This window comes from Pleuronectes platessa, chromosome 2 (genome assembly GCF_947347685.1).
Source record: "Pleuronectes platessa chromosome 2, fPlePla1.1, whole genome shotgun sequence".
Taxonomy (NCBI): domain Eukaryota; kingdom Metazoa; phylum Chordata; class Actinopteri; order Pleuronectiformes; family Pleuronectidae; genus Pleuronectes; species Pleuronectes platessa.
In genome coordinates this window covers 8,089,738-8,108,732 of record NC_070627.1, presented here as the reverse complement: position 1 = coordinate 8,108,732, position 18,995 = coordinate 8,089,738, and the positions used below count along the sequence as shown (strand labels likewise).

The 18,995-nt window shown below is 43.5% G+C and overlaps 1 protein-coding gene across 1 annotated transcript; it reads left to right on the top strand.

Moving 5' to 3' along the window:
* Positions 1-1,228: 1,228 nt before the first annotated feature.
* On the top strand, positions 1,229-18,946 carry eya2 (EYA transcriptional coactivator and phosphatase 2). Its single transcript, XM_053447502.1, has 15 exons — positions 1,229-1,318; positions 1,421-1,476; positions 2,109-2,222; positions 3,104-3,223; positions 7,510-7,586; positions 7,737-7,920; positions 8,618-8,754; positions 8,909-8,992; positions 12,497-12,586; positions 14,682-14,740; positions 15,523-15,683; positions 16,375-16,489; positions 16,967-17,088; positions 17,189-17,289; positions 17,881-18,946. Exons 1-15 carry the CDS (start codon positions 1,257-1,259, stop codon positions 17,959-17,961), a joined length of 1,563 nt encoding a protein of 520 aa, XP_053303477.1. The 5' UTR covers positions 1,229-1,256; the 3' UTR covers positions 17,962-18,946.
* Positions 18,947-18,995: the final 49 nt, after the last annotated feature.

Genomic DNA, 18,995 nt, shown 5'->3' with positions numbered 1-18,995 from the left:
AAAACTTATTGTACATGCAGACACTGCAGCAATATGGCTATATGCAGCGATTTGCTCCCGACATGCTCCCTCTTCAGTCAGCATGAGGTCGGTATGGATGTTGGACGATGAGGCCTGGTTCCGTGACAACACTCCAGTTCACCCTAAAGATGCTAGTTATGGTTTAACGTCCCTGCTGTGTGCACTTTATGCTGTGCTTTGTCACCATGCTGGGCAAACACTTTTCTTTGTGGTCGTTTTCCTCAAACGGGTGCTGCAAAATATGTTTTAATAGTACCTCTAATGGAACTCACTACGCTGGTCCTACAGACAAGAGGAGACGTACACCTGGAGTTTCTCAGTACAGCTTGGGTCACCCACAGCTCAGATTGAACACCACCTTGTGTGATCGGGATTTAAACTCTGCATTCTGCAGTAGTTGCTTTGACTAATTCATGCTACATTGACCTTTTGACCTTCAGTCTACTCATATACTTGTGATAATGGTTTGGGCCGTAGTACACAATAAGTATTTTATAGCGCAAAGGTGAATAATATACATGATATACTCAATAGTTAGATATTCAAATAATAAATATCTCAATGACTTTGATTAGTTCAGTGTATTTAATACCTAATAAATGAATGTGTTCAGCTCATCAATGCAAAAAATAAAGATAACTCATCACAGCAGTCATCACAAATAAAGATTCATCACTACCACCCCATTGGAAAGTGTATTGCATAGTTCCCTCTGTCTCACTGTGTCACCCTATCTGAGTGTCTGTTGTCTCACAAAGCTCTATTGTCTCTTCTAATCATCAGAACCTACTCGAGACCTTGAGCCGAGCGGAGGATCATGACTAACTCACACTCTGCTATTATTTAGAATCTGGACCGCAGCCTAGCCCTGGGTGCTTTTCCTGGTTTATTTCTTCTAAGAAACCACATGAACACAATGAGTCAGCGAAGGTGCAGCGGAGCGTTCTGTAACATTTTCCCAAGAAACAATGTCACCTGTCAGGTTTCTTTAACTCATCTGTCTGTCCGAGCCCCGCTCTTCTCACCGATACCACATGTATCTTGCAAACGGGGCCTGAGGCAAGTCGCCGTGTGTCCCTCCCCTGCACACCTGTATCCTGACGGCGTGTTTCTTTTGCTATTGTTTCCACAGGAGAGTTGACGGCTTGAGAGGAACCTGACGAACAGCAGCCTGACAGGATAAAGAGGAGAAAGCTACAGAGGCAGGTGAGAGAAGAAGAGAACAGTGAAGTGCTATGAGGGCCGGCTGGAGAATAACAGAACAACCTCTGGTCACAAGGACAGAGCAAAACAAACTGTAGAATAAATTCGTGAAAGTATTCAAACTTTTCTTGAAGATGAAGATTTTCCTCCTTGTTCTTCATTTTTTAATCTGTTTTCACTGTGAATTTTCCAACAGAGCCTCATTCACAGAGCTTGTTATCGTCTATTTCAAACTCATCACGTCTACTTCAGGTGAGATTGTTAATGAAATTAAGAATTTATTTCTGTTATCTCTCCATCATTCTATCTATCTCTATGTCTATGTCTGTCTCTATCTCTATCTCTTTCTATCTATCTATGTGTATATATATATATTTATTTATTAATTTCTCCCTCTCTGTCTCTCTGTCTCTCTATCTATCTATCTGTCTATATATATATTTATTTCTCTGTCTGTCTGTCTGTCTGTCTGTCTGTCTGTCTGTCTGTCTCTCTCTCTCTCTCTCTCTCTCTCTCTCTCTCTCTCTCTCTCTCTCTCTCTCTCTCTCTCTCTCATAATCAAAATGTTAAATATTAACAGATTCAAGTCTGTTTAAAAAGAGAACTGTGAAAGAGGCCCAAAAAAAAGATTTAGAATTATTAAAATTTCAAACTGTCTATTCTGATTCAGCGCAGCACTTCCCTCTTTCCTCTGTTTGCTGCATTCATTCCTCTACTTGTTCACACAAAGAGGACCTGTCATTATATTTCCATGTCTCTGACAGCTGAGCATGAACTTCCCCACGTCACCTCAGACCGTGACCCATGTGGTGGTTGTGTTGTAACAGACAAAGAGAAGAAGAGCTTGTCACGAATCACTTCCTCATTGTTTCTTCTTGCTGCAGGACCGAGCGTCATGGCTGCTTACGGACAGACCCAGTACAGCCCCGCGCTCCAGCCTGCAGGACCATACGCACCTTACACCCACCACACGCAGGGCTACAGCATGCCGTCTTACAGTGAGTACACACAGCAAGAAAAATCATCTCTAAGGAAGCCAATGAAATGTTGGACATGTTCCAAACAGGTATTTAGATTCTGCATGTCAGAATGACTCAGCTTTTTTGCTCACAAACAAACACGATATGAATGTCACCCGGTAGAGGACGAACCTCCACCAGCGCCCAACTCTTCCCTTAAATTCTGCAGCAACTCCATCGCCATCATTTAGACATAATTATAAAGCTATTAAAGAACTGAATCCATGTTATCTGGGCTACACTTTGGTTTCTAGGCTTATTTTTCACAGTGCAGCAGCTGAATGAGGCCATCGCCCCCTTGTCAACACATTTAAATGAGCTAGCTGATTTTTAATTGGCTCCGCAACAAATAGCACAAACTCAAAAATACTAGTTTAATTAGTACAACAAGATCAATTCATTATTCCCTAAGAAATAAAATGTTAAAGAAAGTGATTTAAAAGGTTATTGGATCAGATAGTTTGTCCAGATCTTTGTCATAATCGTTCCACCAGGTTTCATGTTAATATACAAACAAACAAACGGACAGGGGTGATAACATAAGCTCTTTGGTGCAGGTAAAAAAGAATATGACAAAATCTACGTACAGCATAACAATTGCAAACAGCTTGTGGTGACAAATGAGGAAATGGTGTTGAGATTGTAAGTAAATAATTTCCATGAGTTAGACAAATCTACAGATGCACGTACATTCAAATGCGTAACTTGTTCTTATCAGCTAACCGATCCAAAGCCCCAGGGACAATAGTCAACCAAGTTAATTAAATCAGTTATTGACCGATACGTCTCATCTGTCCTCTCTAGCGTGTGTGTGTGTTGATACGGTTGAATATACAGTAAATGTTCCGCTTTCTCTACAGACATTAAAACAGAGGACGGTCTGAGTCACTCTCCAGGACAGACTACAGGACTGTTGGGATACTCAAACTTCAGCAGCACGACTCCCAGTCCGAGTCTCTACAGCTACTCACACACACACGGTCAGTCTGAAACTCTCTCAACACTCTCACACACAAACCAGCACGCAGACCGTTCGCTATCGTTGGGATTACTGGCAGGAGCATCCATCCTTATCCTCCCAACTCTTGCACTCTTTTTTTTAAGCCCTCCTCCTCCTCCTCCTCCTCTTTTCCTTTACTCTCCTCTCTTCTCGTCATCTTTCTCTCCTTCCCTCCGCCACACCTGTTCTCCATTAGCTGCGGTCTGGACTCCTGGCGTCAAAAGTCTCCCCCCCCCCCTCCTCTTTTCTCGGGGTCAGGCCCCCTTTCTCCGCTCAGACCAACAACACAGCATGCGAGCACTTGTGTCTCTCAGAGAGAAAAAAGAGAAAAGAGAGAGAGAGAGAGTAGGAAAACAGATAGAAAGAAGGGAAAATAAATGTTGGGGGTGGAAGAAAGGAAAAACCGAATAATGTAGAAATACAAAAGATGGGTGCATGGCTCTTTGCCAAACAACAACTTCTTAAAAGTTAGAAGTGGTGGTATGCTTTGGTGTGTGTGTGTGTGTGTGTGTGTGTGTGTTTTTGTGTGTGTGTCTGTCTGTACACATTCCTCAGTCGCCCGGCGCCCAGAGCATGACTCGCTCAGTGCGACTTTATGGCTTTGAAAGCAGCGTAAAATTGACCTTGTGTGTGAGAGGTCAGGGGTTAAGGTGCGTTTTAGGGAGGGGGGGGCAGCAAGACCCTGTTTTCCACTTTGAGTCAAATAGAGACAAAACGGTAAAAAGAAACTGTAAACATGATGGGTGGATGGTACTTTGGATTTCCCTGATGTTGCTACATACTGTAAATACAAGGTTTTAAAAGTTCCTAGGATATGATACTAGCACTGAATGTAATATGTGCACTCACATATAAGCTACTTACACTTTGAAGACAGTGTTTTCCAAATTTTTGTTTTTTTAAAGTTTGTTTTCGATTAGAGATGTAACGACCATGGTGCACCTACATGAGCAAGCGTACTGTTCAATTTTGGCTTGTTTTTTAAAGTCGCTTTACTCTTGTTCCCACAGTGGAAAGTTAAAATACATCAGTCAACCATGGCCGACTGCATGATCACGTGTCCCACTGACTTTATGAGTAGTCTCATCCTGTCGAGATACATTTGGCTGTGAACCAAGTATCCTCCTAAGTAGTATTAGACGATACCATGGATGTATTAAGTTGTAATTATTGGCCCTGCAGTTTTTGGTCGCTTGCAGGGGAATCTCTATGTCACTGAAATCTACACCCTGAGCATTCTTCTGTGAAACAAACACCAGTTGAGCAAATGGAGCCATGTTTGAAACATCCATCCTGAGACATTGCAGCGCAGGCAGAGAACATCGAATTGTCCGAGTTAGGAAAACGTAGCTAAGCAGCTTTCATTTCAATCATTTGCTGCTTTTGCTAGTTGGCATTAGCGAGGAAGTTAAAATAATTTAAATCACGTTGCAGCTCAATGGCTCATTTTAAGGTGCTATGTTTTCTAGCATGTTATCAAATTTTTTCAGGTGACATGAATCACTTTAAATGTCAGTAAGGCAACTAAAAGAAGTGGCAGAATGTTTTTTTACAGTGCAAAACAAGCAAACATTCACAGAGACGTTTTGACATAATTAGAGATTAATCCATCATCCGAATAGTTACAGATTGACTCTGTCCCCTCCAATTGTTCACAAGAAATTCATTTTACACTAATTATTGCAAGTTGCAAGTTATGATTAAATGGTACCCATCCAGCTAATTGCTGAGAAGTGGGAAGACAGCTCAAGAAACACAAGTTTATAGATAAAAGTTCAAACCAGAGGTAATCTTCACTTCTACACAACCCTGTACCTTATAAACCTCCATCACAATCTATAGACTGAACGAGCAGATCAACATTGATTAACTGTATTTACAACATATGTATTGTGTAATGACAGATTATTACTAACATAAAATGTACCTAACTTTGTTTTTAGCTCCAAGATCTTTTAATAGTTGTTTATAACACTGAGGGCCAAAGTTAAAGTAAAAGTTATGGAAGTGAGGCCCAGGCTACAACCCTGGAATCACCCTTTATCATAACAGTGGCATTACTCTTCAGTAGTGCTGACCTTTAGTGGTATTTGTATAATCCTGATTCAGACCGTGAATTTAACGGGTTACACTATATCAGATTTCCAGCCTCCCAGATTCCAGTTTTCCATATCTCTCCCTCTTTAACAGAATATTCAGATGTCAGACATTACACAGGAATGTAAATATTCTTATAAACACACTTTTGATGAAACCTCTCGCAAACGACTGAGCCTCCGATGACTGGGCGGCGCGAGAGCCCGACTGTTGGACCGACAACCATTGTTGAACGGCGTGCAGTCTGAGTTTGAAGGACAATGTTCCCAAACAAATATAAATTTGTTTGAATATTTTTATGCATAAATCATTAACTGCAAACTTCAAACGGTAATAAACTGCCACGACGACCAAATGTTTGGAGGATTTCGGAATGTTTCCATGTCATCCATTATACTGTACACAATACCCAAGGACACACACACACACACACACACACACACACATCATACAAAAAGCCATCAAAATGCTATGTGTACAACAGAAACCAAATGGGGACTATGGGAGCCTTTCTCTGTTTACTCCAGAGACCTCCTGTATTTTCCCTTCAGCCGCTTTGAAGACTGTTGTGTTGTTTTGTTGGAGGTTTTCACTGTGGTTCATCCATTCAGCCATTACTCTGGGTTTGTCATGCACTGTGGAGAGAAGAGGAAGGAATGGGGCGGGGGTGTGGGGGGGGGGGGGGGGGGGCACGAGACAGCAGCAGTGGATTGATGGAATGAAAAACGAAATCTTTGAAAAGAGTTCCGCTCATCAGAGGAGAAGAGGCTCCGTCCTAATGATCACAGAGGAGCAACGGTTGGAAGTCAAACAGGATAGGTTAATTATGGAGAAGCACGGCAGCTCGACTTTCCAGCCCTCCCCTCTAACTCCTGAAACGGCCTCTCCACCACACGTCTTAATTCATCAGGAAGCACATCCCACCCTTTTTAAATCAACACTACAGTTGGAAACCAAACTCTCTTCTGCGAGTGTATTATGATCTTCTTTTTGTTTGATTACACACAATCTAATTGCAATGCACACAATCATCTGTCAGCTGAGGTCGAGCTTGTCATTAAAAGGCCATTGTGTTACATCTGTATGTAATTGTGTTTTACCTGAAAATGAAATGACAGGGACATCAACACAACAGTCACAACAATGGCGATCGTTTCAGACTCTGGTCTCCAAATGATATTTAAGCATTTCTGCGTAGAAGGAGGAAGTGGACACGTGTCGTCCATCTTCATATACAGACTATGGTAAAGCCTCATAGAGCCGCTGTTAACACGGTTTTGTTTGAGCACCACCATGCGTCGCTAATCATTGTATATTTGTTCTTTCTAACAGACATTCAAAAAACCAAGGCACTCAATTGTCCCCATGCTTTTCTATCTATCATTGAAAGGTGTAAATCATGCAACATCTGCCTGAACAGGTTCAAATTTCCCTTCTGCACAAACACAATTCACACACTCTTTTGCAATCAGTGTCAAAAGTTCATCCGTTGTCTCTCGGCTCGTGCCCAGCCCTTCTGCAAGTGATTCAGAAGAAAAAAGAAAGCGAGAGAGACACTTTGTGAGATATTCAGCCGACAGGCAAACACACAAGCGGTGGAGTGAACATTTGTAATGTTGTCCAGCGCCGTGGGTGGAGGTGAAGAAGAAGTAATGAATCAGCCACACAAACAGAGCGGACAGACTTGACAGGAGGATGCCCGAGTGAGACAGTGTTTCACTTTGGGTGGAGGATGGCTCGGAGGAAGACATTCCTGCCTTAGCTTGAGTAGAAACCAAGAAGACTCCCACCACAGCAGCAGGAATAGGATTTTCCCACATGTATTTTTGTATCAAACATAATTGTCACTGGTCCAAGAGGAGATTAATTGACTGGACGTGGTTTGGGATAATTATAGATGAGTGGTTGGGCGTCACCCGAGACCTCGTGTGCATGGTGAATATATGATAAACAATAACTGATACACCTCAATCCAGCTCCTGCAGCTCTGAACTGTCACAGAGTCAAAGTTTACTGCTCATCACGTCCACCGCTCAGTTTCAAATATCATATCAGATGCTGTCAAATCATATCAAGCCTAATCTCCCAGCACTTTACTGATTCTAATAGTTTTTTTATCCTACATGATTGATTATCATCTGATAGTTTGTTCTACTCTTCATTTCTCAGGTGGTGGAATTTCATCTGGAATATTTCAAGGCACCCATGCAATCTCCAGTACAACCCCATTCAACCCGACCCAGCAGGTGTGTAATTCAACCTCAGCCAAGATGTGTAGAAATCCCCGTAACTCACGTCTCCATTTAGCAGCCGTCATTTCCTCTAATACCCCTGATTATACTTTCATTTGTGTGTATTTAGATTTGTTTGTGACGTGCTTGTTTGTGTGTTGACAGGAGTTTTCAGCGTACTCGAGCTACAGCCAGGGTCAGTACTCTCCGTATTACAACTCGCATCACTACAACAGCCCCTACCTAACCGGCAGCAACATCAGCCCTGCTGCCATCACGGCTCCGTTAGCCTATCAGCATCCAGAACACCCGGTCATGCTGCCCAATCACAGCCCAGAGTCACACACAGGTGAGGGGGTAGTCGACCACGTGTATTTTTTGCAGTTTTTCTCTCATTTTGTGATGGTAATTCGATTTTCTGATCCGATTTACTGCAGCACACCTGTTAAACGGTGTCAGGACAATAGGACAATTGTTTTTTATTGTTTTCTTAGAGTTTAACGTGAGTGTGATCTGAAATTAGTTTGCTGAACTTGAGGAGAAGATTGGACTGACAAAAGCTTTCTAATCTCCGTAATTAGAATCGACAAGTACTTTAAAGTATTTACTTGATTGTAAGATAAAAGTTAATGGTCCACATTGTCTGTATTTATACACAGTATAGCGCTTTTCTAGTCCTGATGATCACTCAAAGTGTTGTACAATACAGTTTTGCCATTCACACATTTTTTCACACACATTTATACAGCCAGGGATCAAACCACTAGACTTCTGGTTAGTTCACGGCCCGCTCCACCTCCTGAGCCAAAGCCATGTAGTGTAGTTCTAAAGTTTCAACTAAGTTTACTAACTAATAACTTATTAACTCTTAAGTCTTATTTGCTTCAACAAGGTTCAGGGACCGTAGAGAGACAGATTAAAAAAGTTTATCAGATTTTAAAATATCTCAGACTCTGATTTGTGAATATATATGTTGAATTTGGGGAGGAAAATAAATCTTTTAAAAAGACGAACCAGCAACTTCATTGTGGTGGTGTGTTTCTCAGCAGAGTACCACCCTCCGCCCAGTCCCCCCACACCAGGCAAAGAGGAGGGGGTCGCAGCACGGCGGGGGTCCGATGGGAAGTTGAGAGGCCGGAAAAGAGCGAGTGACCCCGCTCCACCGCTGGACTCTGACATCGAGGTGAACACACGCTCACACTGTCGAGGATTATCAGCATTTCTCGGCACTATTTATCTTTCTCTCTCTCTCTCTCTCTCTCTCTCTCTCTCTCTCGCTCTCAGAGACACGCAGACTTTCATGAGGTTAACATTACATATCTGTTATTTCACTGCAGCGGGTGTTTATCTGGGACCTGGATGAAACCATCATCATTTTCCATTCGCTCCTCACGGGAACCTTCTCCTCACGATTTGGCAAGGTAAGGCCTCAATCCAGCCGCTCCCTCTGTGCCGCTCACTGTAAGACGTGCACGCTGCGGCTCGTCCCACTTGCATCACAGTTGACTCTGCAGCAGGTAGCCAGGTACAGTTTGGCACAACGTCCTCACAGCAACAGACTCTCCAGCCAACCCGCCCTTTGTTTCGGTTGCTTATTTGAATAACAGTCGAGGGTTCGAGTCCACAACCTTTGGCTCTCGTTCCCTGAGCATTTTCGCACGCTGGCTGTTTTGCCTTGCTGCCCCTCTTGTTTCTTTTCATACTGCACCGAGGTTGTTTAGCTACCCCAGCATCCTGCGGCGTGATTGACACCCAGCGGGGTCTTCACATAACAGGACCGGCAGCTGACAAGGGGCGGACAGTGGTGCGTTTCTTGTTGTTGGCCGCGGGATCTGTGTTTTGAATTCTCACGGTCCCCCTGCGGGTTGACACAAGGCTGATGGGAGTTTGAGAGCAGCGTCTCCGATGCGAGCGTGCATGCCGTTGTTTCTTTTTCTTGTCTTTCTCTGCCACGGAGAGACAGTGGGGTGAAGAGATGGGGGGGGGGGGTAAAAGAGGGGAGGAAGAGCCGGCGAGCGAGAGATAGAGAGCAAAGAGAGTGGACGTGTTGAAATGTGACTCATGTGCCAAAAATTCCTGATTCCTCCCACCACCCCAAAACGCCCCGCTGCTGGATCCAGGGGAAGCTCAGTGGGACGGACTCTGACATCAAACCTCCGACATGCAGCAGGAGAGTGGACTGAGTGACAGCAGAGAAACAGATTAACAATCCAAAGCGTCAGGGCGCTCTGCGTCCTGCGTTCGACACCCAGACTCTTCCCACGAGCTTATTAAACTCTCATCATAAACAAATGTTTTCCGATGCATACATACGTTTAGGCAGGTCCGGGCCCTGCAGCGGTAATAACAGGAAAGACAAATGGATGCGTTGAAAGAAAGTTGTTTCTCGCCGGCTCACTGAGCCCGAGGTGAACGCTGGAGAGCCACACGAGGAGCCGCTCCTCCATTATCTCATCCATCTTACAGCAGCCCCCTCCGTGGTGCAGTGTGTGAATGTCCCTCCGGAGGCCTGTCCGTCACATCACCCGTCCCCTGCCTCACAGTGAAGGTGGGAACCAAATGAATTGGGAGCTTTCTTCCCCCCACCAGTAAATTCTTGTCTCAGATTAGCAGACGGGGATTTGTTTGTCTCTGCAGGAAGGCGATTACAGATAATTATTTCAATTATTAGATAAGCAGAACAAACCTCTGTTAAGCCCTTAACTCCTCCCTCTTGATCCTTTGCATTTGCCCCTCGTCCTTTACTCCTTACTCCTCCTATTGAACTTCTGCCGCCCTTAGTCCCCAGTTACCCTTTTCTCTTTGCACCCTTTTGTTTAAGAAGGTAGGCGGCGGCGGGGGCGGGGGGGGGGGGGGGGGGTTTAGTCATTTTCACCATTTACCCTCCATGTGTCATCAACCTCAGAGGAGCCAGGAGACAGCTCTGCTTGGCACCTCGTCTGATGTGTTCACCTTTGGCTGACACCTCTCTGTTCCGTCTCGCTGCCAGAGACGAGTCAACGCTGTCAACCAGACAACACGGCGAGCAGACACACACCTTCTTTTGTGGTCGCGAACAACAGCGCGCCCAAGCTGTGTGTCTTCCTGCCCATCATGATTTACGCGTTTGTCCGGGTGATGGTTTAGTGTTTTCTTATTGGCAAACAGAACTGAAGTTGGTGCAACGCTACACTACAGGTATTTGCTCTACTTTTCCACTCGAGAGGAAACGAGCAGAGAGACCTGGTGGTGTGAGGTGTCGGTAGAAAGAGAAAAATGGAAAACATCAAGAAAAAGAACGATATAATCATTTACCTGCTCTTTGTTCTTGAATAACGAAGAAATCTGTAATAAGCTTCTGCATTTTTGTCGGGCAAACAGAGCAGAGGGAGCTATTTTCAAGAATCCTGTGAGCGAGCTTAAACAATAATATATATATATATAAATAAATCACAATTTGCTTCTTCTTTTTTTTCTCATCACAGGAAGCTATTGATTTTCATAAATTTCCTTCAATTTAATTGAACTACTCTCGGTAGCTCATTAGTGGCATGGCCCCAGGGCTGGTGTCAACCCGTCTGAAAACTCTCTGACAGAACTATCAGATAAACTGAAGGATCAATTTGATTCAGACTTTCGTTGTGCCCGGAGGAGAACTGGGGATAAATCAATCTGCGTCTCTGCCAAATGTTTGTGTTTTCACTCGTAAAAGGACTCAAACGGAATTAATTAAATATCAAATCAGTTACAGAACTAACTTGTCAATCCATCTCCTGTTGATCAATATAAAGATTCATCTTTTATTCTCATCATTTTAGCTTTAGAACTAGCGTTAATGATTCTGTTTCCTGCACCATCATCACGTCAAAACTTTAATTGACCAATATATTTGTTTTATTCATGCTTATATATTAGTAGAACTAATGGCGGTTCCAATCTGCTCAGCTGTATTTTGTGTGCACGCTTACATTGAATGTGTCCTGAGTCGCCCGATGAGCCCTCAGCTACACAACTGACGTCCACAGTTTAAGTGTTAGCGTTAGAGGCAGTGTGCACTTACTGGTAAAAAGATAAGACTTAGATGGAGAAAGCTATAGCTCATTCAATGACATCTAAAGATTTATAACGAAACTTCTTGGGTGGTTTGGTTTGACTGCAACGCTCCAAGGAATAGACCCGACTGTAATGTTTCTATTTCCTCGTTCTTCCTTAAGTTTCCACTGCATCGCTGCCACCTCCTTCGCAAACTGAAGTGATATTTGTGTTTGTTTGGCTTATACATACACAGAGGGGGCGGGGGGGGGGGCAGTGGATCTGATCAGAAACTGTCACTCAGGACACGTTCTAGCAGCAGGTGTGAGCTGACCCACTCGTGATCGGATCCCCCAGGACGCACGTTAATGCAAAGGGCCCGAGTCAGGAGCGATAGTAAAGATAAGAATCGGCTGAGTTCGACTGACACATATGATGAATCGCCCTGTTCACACTTGCCTCTCCCTCAAACCTGTTTATGTCAATCCCAGTGAAAAAGGGAAAGAGACTTCGGAGGAAGAGCCCGGCAGCTGCTCTGACAGGGCGAGATGATTGACAGGACTCATAACGTTGGATGTGATTTAACTGATTATTCTCTCGATACAAAAAAACCATCACTCTCAGCTGGGTTTCATTATTTATGAATTCACTGTCGGAGGCACGGCCCCTGAAGTGAGAGAGAAGCTGTTGTTCTTACGTCTTTTTCATTAACTAGGTCAAACCAATTTGCAATAATCGAAAAGTGTATTTGACACAGATCATAACTGGGCCTGAGGGGGAAGTTGTTTCCACTTTGCTCCCTGTTTTAAACATATAGACACATAACAAACACACAGCCAAGCCTCGGAGCGATTTGTGTGTAAAGTCATTAATGTTAAGGTGTGTGTGTGTCTTCTTGTGTGTGTTTGCATCAGGACTCGTCCAAGGCCGTGTCTCTTGGTCTGTGGATGGAGGAGATGATCTTCAATCTGGCCGACTCCCGACTCTTCTTCAACGACCTGGAGGTGAGTTTTGAAAAATCGGTCGTTGGAATTAAATTTGCAGAAAATCCCAAAAGTTGCAGGACGACATTTCGTTCTGTTGACTGCTCTCCGGGATTCTCTCTCTGAGGTTTTTATTCAATTGTGTTGATGTTATTTACATTGCATTTCCTTACTGTAATTTGGAAAAATAGCAGCAGTGACGGCGTCACCGCAGCTGACCAGTAAACCCTCCCTGTAATATCCCAGCAAGAGCTTTTGACATTTGCAAGTTTTTTTTCGGGGCCTGGCACGAAGCGCCGAAAGCTGTCATTGCATAAAACGTCCATCCTGCTTTAACACTTACTGCAGCATTTTCCAAACAATTTCCCTTCCTGAAGCGACGCTCCAGCAAGAACAGTAAAAGGAGGTGTTGTTCGCTGCTGGCGTCCTCGCTCTCTCTCCCAGTCAGACCGAACCTGCTGCCTGAAAACCCAGCAGAGAATTCGGGGGGGGGGGGGGGGGCAACCTCTGAGGGGGAAATGAAAGGATTGTACCGCCTGCTAGCGACCGAACCGTGCACATGTTTTTCATCCTGCATTCCTCAGCCTCACACTGACAGAGAAGAAAAAAGAGATTAGCGAGGGCTGGCCCGAGAGAGAGAGAGAGAGAGAGAGAGAGAGAGAGAGAGAGAGAGAGAGAGAGAGAGAGAGAGAGAGAGAGAGAAAGTACACTTTGTGCTGTAATTATAGGTGTGTGTCTGACTATCCGAGAGGAAAATTAGTCAAGTGGGAGGAGGAGCAGTCGAGCGGAGGGTAAGGAGCCATTTGCGAACCTGGTTTTTATCCCCCCCCCCCCTTTGTTGTCAGGGCTCAGAACAAAGCAACGAGTCCTGATGGTGCAATTATCTTGTCGCTCTGGAAGCAGTAGCAGCGGGCAGGAGTTCACGTTATTGTAATCGGGTGACTGCCTCATTATTTGACATTAGCAATCTAAACAAAAAAAATGATTGAGAACGAATAATGAGATAAAAGCTGCTTTCAGACGTGAACTGAACATTTCCCTGAAATTATAACTTCTCCTGCCAGGCCCCCAGGTTAAAAAGTCAGAGTGAGCCCATGTGAGAATAAAGCAGGGAAATGTGCTGATGACGTTTCTAACACGTGCTCCTCGTAGGTTCAAGTTCAAGTTAAGTTAAGTTGGAGCATATTTGTGTACAGTGTTGTATTTGCACTGTTGGGTCAGTAGCAGCATCTGTGCAGGGGGCGCCTGGCACCTGAGTGGGAGGAGAGGTGTAGATGGGGGAAGATGAGGTAGCGTCTCTGTCTGGCTCAGGAAAGAAAGACTGAAAGGTGATAGGAGATCCTGTCTGTCCCGGGTCACTGCCTCACAACACGGAGATGTACCAGGACTCTGTCTCTGCACATACGTGTGTGTGTGTGTGTGTGTGTGTGTGTGTTTCTCTCTGTGTGTGTGTGTTTCTCTCTGTGTGTGTGTTTCTCTCTGTGTGTGTGTGTTCATGTGAAGACATAAGGTTGTTGGATTTAGAGGCTTGTAACTGCAGAACCTAGAAGACAGAGAAATAAGAGAAACCTTTTTTAAGAGACACTTCCTGTCAGCTTTTTTTATGCTTCTTGTTTTTGTTTCGTCCAACGTATCCAATATTAATAAGCGCGGTCACGTTTCTGATTTAACTGCGTGTTGCTTGAAGTGCTTTGGCTGCAGCCGCATGTTTAAACTCCAGTGTGGTTTTTAATCCCAGAGGTTTGGTTGATTTCATTAGTGTCCGACAGAGAAGAACAGCGTGCACGCCATTGCACTCGTCAAAGACAATGAGCCTTTCTTCAGGGGATGTTTTTTTTTTATTGGATGCATAATAAAAATTGTAGATTTACTTTAATTTCCTAGGTGGTTACACTCTTTTCCCCGTATTGACTGCCCTGTGCCTGTGGCGCCTCCCTGTCTCAGGTCCCGACACCTGATTTCCTCTCTCTCTGACTTTTATTTGAGCTTTTCTTTCTTTTTTTGTTGTAGCTGCTATCACTCTCACATGCTCCCCTAAAGAGGAGAGACCTGTCTGTGCAGGGCTCAACTCTGAAACGGATCTCCTGACATATCCGCTCTCCTTTTCATTTCCCAGGAATGTGACCAGGTTCATATTGATGACGTGGCATCAGATGACAACGGACAGGACCTGAGGTAAAAGCTTCTGCTGTGTAACTGTTCTTAAAGCTCTGCTGAGCCGCTCTGGCGGTTCGACTGTGGCTTGTGAACCAGACTTGCCCTCCAGGCTTTAGTGCACGGGAGGAAGAGAAACAAGAAGTATAGCAGGGAGATGAGACGAGGAGTATGTGTGTGTGTGTGTGTCTGTGTGTGTTCATGCATGCAAGCATGTGCATGTCTTTTATTTTCCCAACATCCACAGCCGTATAATATGTCGCGGGATTATCCAACGCTTTCATTCCTCATCAGAATATCTGTTTATAATTCCCTCTGTCTCGCTCCGTCCAGACATTTTATTGCATTAAACTTGCTGAAGCACTTTCAGGAGTGATCTGACAAAGTGCCAGACTGCACCAAAGCACTTCTCTCCAGTTTATTTTACTGAACTTGGCCTTTTTCATCTCAAAGTCTTTTTTTTTTGTATTTACCCACGCTGGATGTATATACTTCATGATTTCTTACTGACAAAGCTTCATTCATTGCTACGTTCAATTTTAAAGCATTTCTTGTCCCTGACATTTTTTGCGGTTGCACTGGCACGCCTCCCTAGATTTGATGAATGGTTTAACCACCGCCTTCTTCTTCATGGCCTGAATAGTTTGAATCAATTCCTAAAGCAAGAAGACTTATGTAGTTGTACCACTTCTTCAAAAACACTGACGATAGCGCCATTATAAGATGCTCAGGAAAGAATACCTTGTGTTTCTGTCTTTATGATCTACACGTCCTGACTGTTTCCTGTATTGCGATCTTCGCAGCACTTACAACTTCGGGTCGGACGGCTTCCAGAGCCCAGCGGGGGCCGGCTCCCTCTGCCTGGGGTCAGGGGTCCACGGGGGGGTGGACTGGATGAGGAAACTGGCTTTCCGATACCGCAGAGTGAAGGAGATCTACAACACGTACAAGAACAATGTTGGTGGTAAGCTGACGTTTTAACTACACGTAACACTGAGGCTTAAAGGAATTTTCATGTTATCTCGTATGTGAAGATGTTTGGACTGTGTTAACTTCTCCGATGGCCAACTTGGGTTAAAAAACACCAGATAATGTCAAGAAATGAGCAAAGTGCGAGTTCAGACCCACATTCCAACAAAACAAAACATGTTGGATGATTTTGATTTACTAGTTTTTGATGTGGAATGTAAACCTTCTTCTCAAAAGTGCCCCTCCTTCTCTATTTCACTAACCAAACAATTGCTGAAGATCAAAACGCAGCGAGGATTTTAACCATAAACACCTGCTCCTTCCAAAAATGAAAATCTTTCTAAGAAAAAATATTTATTTACCCATTTATGACCCATTAAACTAACTGAGTCACGATGTGGTGAAGACACGCTGACAGGAACCAGACATGTTTGTTTGTCAACCAGGACGATGAGTCAGCTGTTTTTCAGCATGCACTGACTCTGCTGATTACTCCTGGCAGCTCTCACTCGGCTGGAAACCATGTGTCTGTGGTTTTGGCTTCAGGGTTTGGTCGTCCTTCCAGGGACAGCAGAAAGTCCCGCTGTCGAAGGAAAGCCGTGTCTCTGGGTTCAGGTTTATGTGCTGGAAGCAGTGGGGGGGGGGGGGTTCAGATCGTCCCTGATGGTCTGACTTGTGTCTCTCAGGTTTGCTGGGCAGCCCCAAGCGAGAGGAGTGGCTGCAGCTGAGGCGAGAGATGGAGGTGCTGACTGACCTGTGGCTGACTCAGGCTCTCAAAGCTCTGGCGCTCATCAACTCCAGGTCAGTTCCTGCTGTAATACATTGATTCACATTTTATTTATAGCTCCATTTGATATTTTTTATTATAATACAAATAAATCTGAGTTGTTTATTTTGTTGTTTAAGATAAGAACAACAGAAGAACAACATGTCACTGTCAAATAAACAAATGTGAAATAATACAAAATATTGTAGCAGTTTAATTTGGAGGTAATTTCAACTACATATTGATGTTTGGTCATTTAATCCATAATATTGCATCATATCCTATAATAAAGCTAGAAGATAGTTGTCAAGTAAATATATTGAGAGTTAAAAAGTATTTTTCCCACTGAAACACAGTGAAATATAAGAACACAGTGGTACAACATGATAATACTTAATTAAAGTACACACACATCAGTGAATTAAAGTACAGTGTAAAGCTCAAGTAAATATATGCACATCCTTACACCACCGGTCTTAAACGTAACCAGATTGTAATTGTGTGTGTTCCAGGCCGAACTGTGTGAACGTGTTGGTGACGACCACCCAGCTGATCCCAGCTCTGTCCAAGGTGCTGCTGTACGGACTGGGCGCAGCTTTCCCCATAGAGAACATATACAGTGCCACCAAAACAGGTGAGACAAACTCAGATGAAGAACCCTACAACCTCCAACCTCCGTTAGACTGTTTCTCTAAATGTAACACTTCCACCTCTGATTCTCCCTCGTGTCGAAGGCAAGGAGAGCTGCTTCGAGCGCATCTCCCAGAGATTCGGGCGGAGAGCAGTGTACGTGGTGATAGGAGATGGAGCCGAAGAAGAGGCTGTGGCCAAGAAGGTACAACTCACTTTTATGTTATTATCTATTCAGTGATGCTGCTGAAGAATGAGCCACAGCTAATCGTTTAACTTTAAAAGACACTTGGTTTCTGCAGTTTCTTTCTCCAAGTTTTTAATTATTTAATCTTTGCATTGAGATGTTAAATTAATTTTCTAGAATTTTCTTTTCCAAACCCCAGTCTGAATTTCATTTCTGCACATTATCTGGAGGGTTAATGAAAGTAAAATCCATCAATTCATTGACCTTCAGTTATGCTTCAAAATGTTTACCCTTATCAATGCTGCTAAAACCTTTATCTTGATGATGTTCTCCTTTACACTTGACATCTATTGCACTTCTGTCCCTCACATGTGGCTCTCTCTGAGGTTTCTACGTTCTTTTTATCCTGTTAAAAGTTTTTTTCAGTAGTTTTCCTTTCTCTTGTTGAGGGTTAAGGACAGAGGATGTTACACCATGTTAAGGCCCTATGAGACAAATTGTGATTTGTGAATAGGGGCTATACAAATACAATTCGATTGATTGATTGATTGATAATCTGCCTCAAATGCACCTGAACTGAAGTTGGATTTCATTTTTTGTTTTCCTCAGAAGAACATGCCGTTCTGGAGGGTGTCCTGTCGGCCCGACCTGGAAGCTCTGAGCCATGCACTGGAGCTGGACTACCTCTAGAGGGCGCCATTTATCAAACTCCACTTCTTTTTTTTCGATCTGAAACATGAAACGCTCCTGAGTACCTGAGTACAGCCGGGGGGTGGGGGGAATGTGCCCCCAGAGACTGATTCAGAGTCAGTATTTGCTATTTGGAGTGAGCCCCCGGGCGGACAGTTTCACAGCCTGAGGAGCTGTGAGGATCTTAAAGCGAGGCTGCAGTTTATCTCCGACTCATAAACATGAAGCCAGAAGACCTGGACCAAAAAGACAAGTGTAAAAAAAAGAAAAGGGACCAAAGCTTCATAACCGACCCCAGGAAAAGTTTTTTTTAATAATTCAGTTCATGTCAAGTTTATGGCAACAAAGAATGCACTGAAAACTAACTCTTACATCCTTTTTTAATGAAAACACAGTGAGTATGTCTGCACGGATGAACCGTTCAGAATAGAGTTAGACTGTCTGTGTCTTTTTTATATTTGTTGTGACTCGGCCAACGCTATTTTAAAATCGTGGGATAGATTTGACATCCACTATTATTTTAGAATCGTTTTTTTATTCACATCAGGTAGATAAATATCACATAACATTCTCCTCATAGTTAGAGGCTATTGAAAATAGTCTGTGTTTTATCATTCAAATGTGAGCTATTTATTATTGGTTCAATTGGTTTATATAGTTTGGGAGCTTTACATGGAAAACTTTCCCCTTCAAAGACCAAAACTCTGCTCTTGTAAAAAATGTTTGGACGTTGTCTTGAAGATGCTGTATCATAGGCTCAAATCCTTCCTTTTCTGGGTTGTACATGTTTTTCCTGTTTTTAATTCTTCTTTTCTGTCCTTGTTTAATTTCCCAATAACCTGTTTGTAATATAGATGAACTGGTATGGTTGTGCATGTGCCGATTACACTGCCTGTCAGCTTAGCTATGATCTGTATATAAGGCTTTATTGTCGATTTTGTTTTGACAGAGTGAAAAATAGATTAATAAAGATAAATTAATTGTATTGTGGTGGAACGGCGAGTTGAGTTTCATTTGAATTCACTCAATATAAA

Excerpts from the sequence above, each read along its gene's own strand:
- eya2 (XM_053447502.1), top strand. The coding sequence starts at position 1,257 with ATGAGGGCCGGCTGGAGAATAACAGAACAACCTCTGGTCACAAGGACA. Across the intron at positions 7,921-8,617 it reads CAGCCCAGAGTCACACACAG|CAGAGTACCACCCTCCGCCC; the intron begins GTGAGGGGGTAG and ends TGTGTTTCTCAG. Across the intron at positions 12,587-14,681 it reads TCTTCTTCAACGACCTGGAG|GAATGTGACCAGGTTCATAT; the intron begins GTGAGTTTTGAA and ends TTCATTTCCCAG.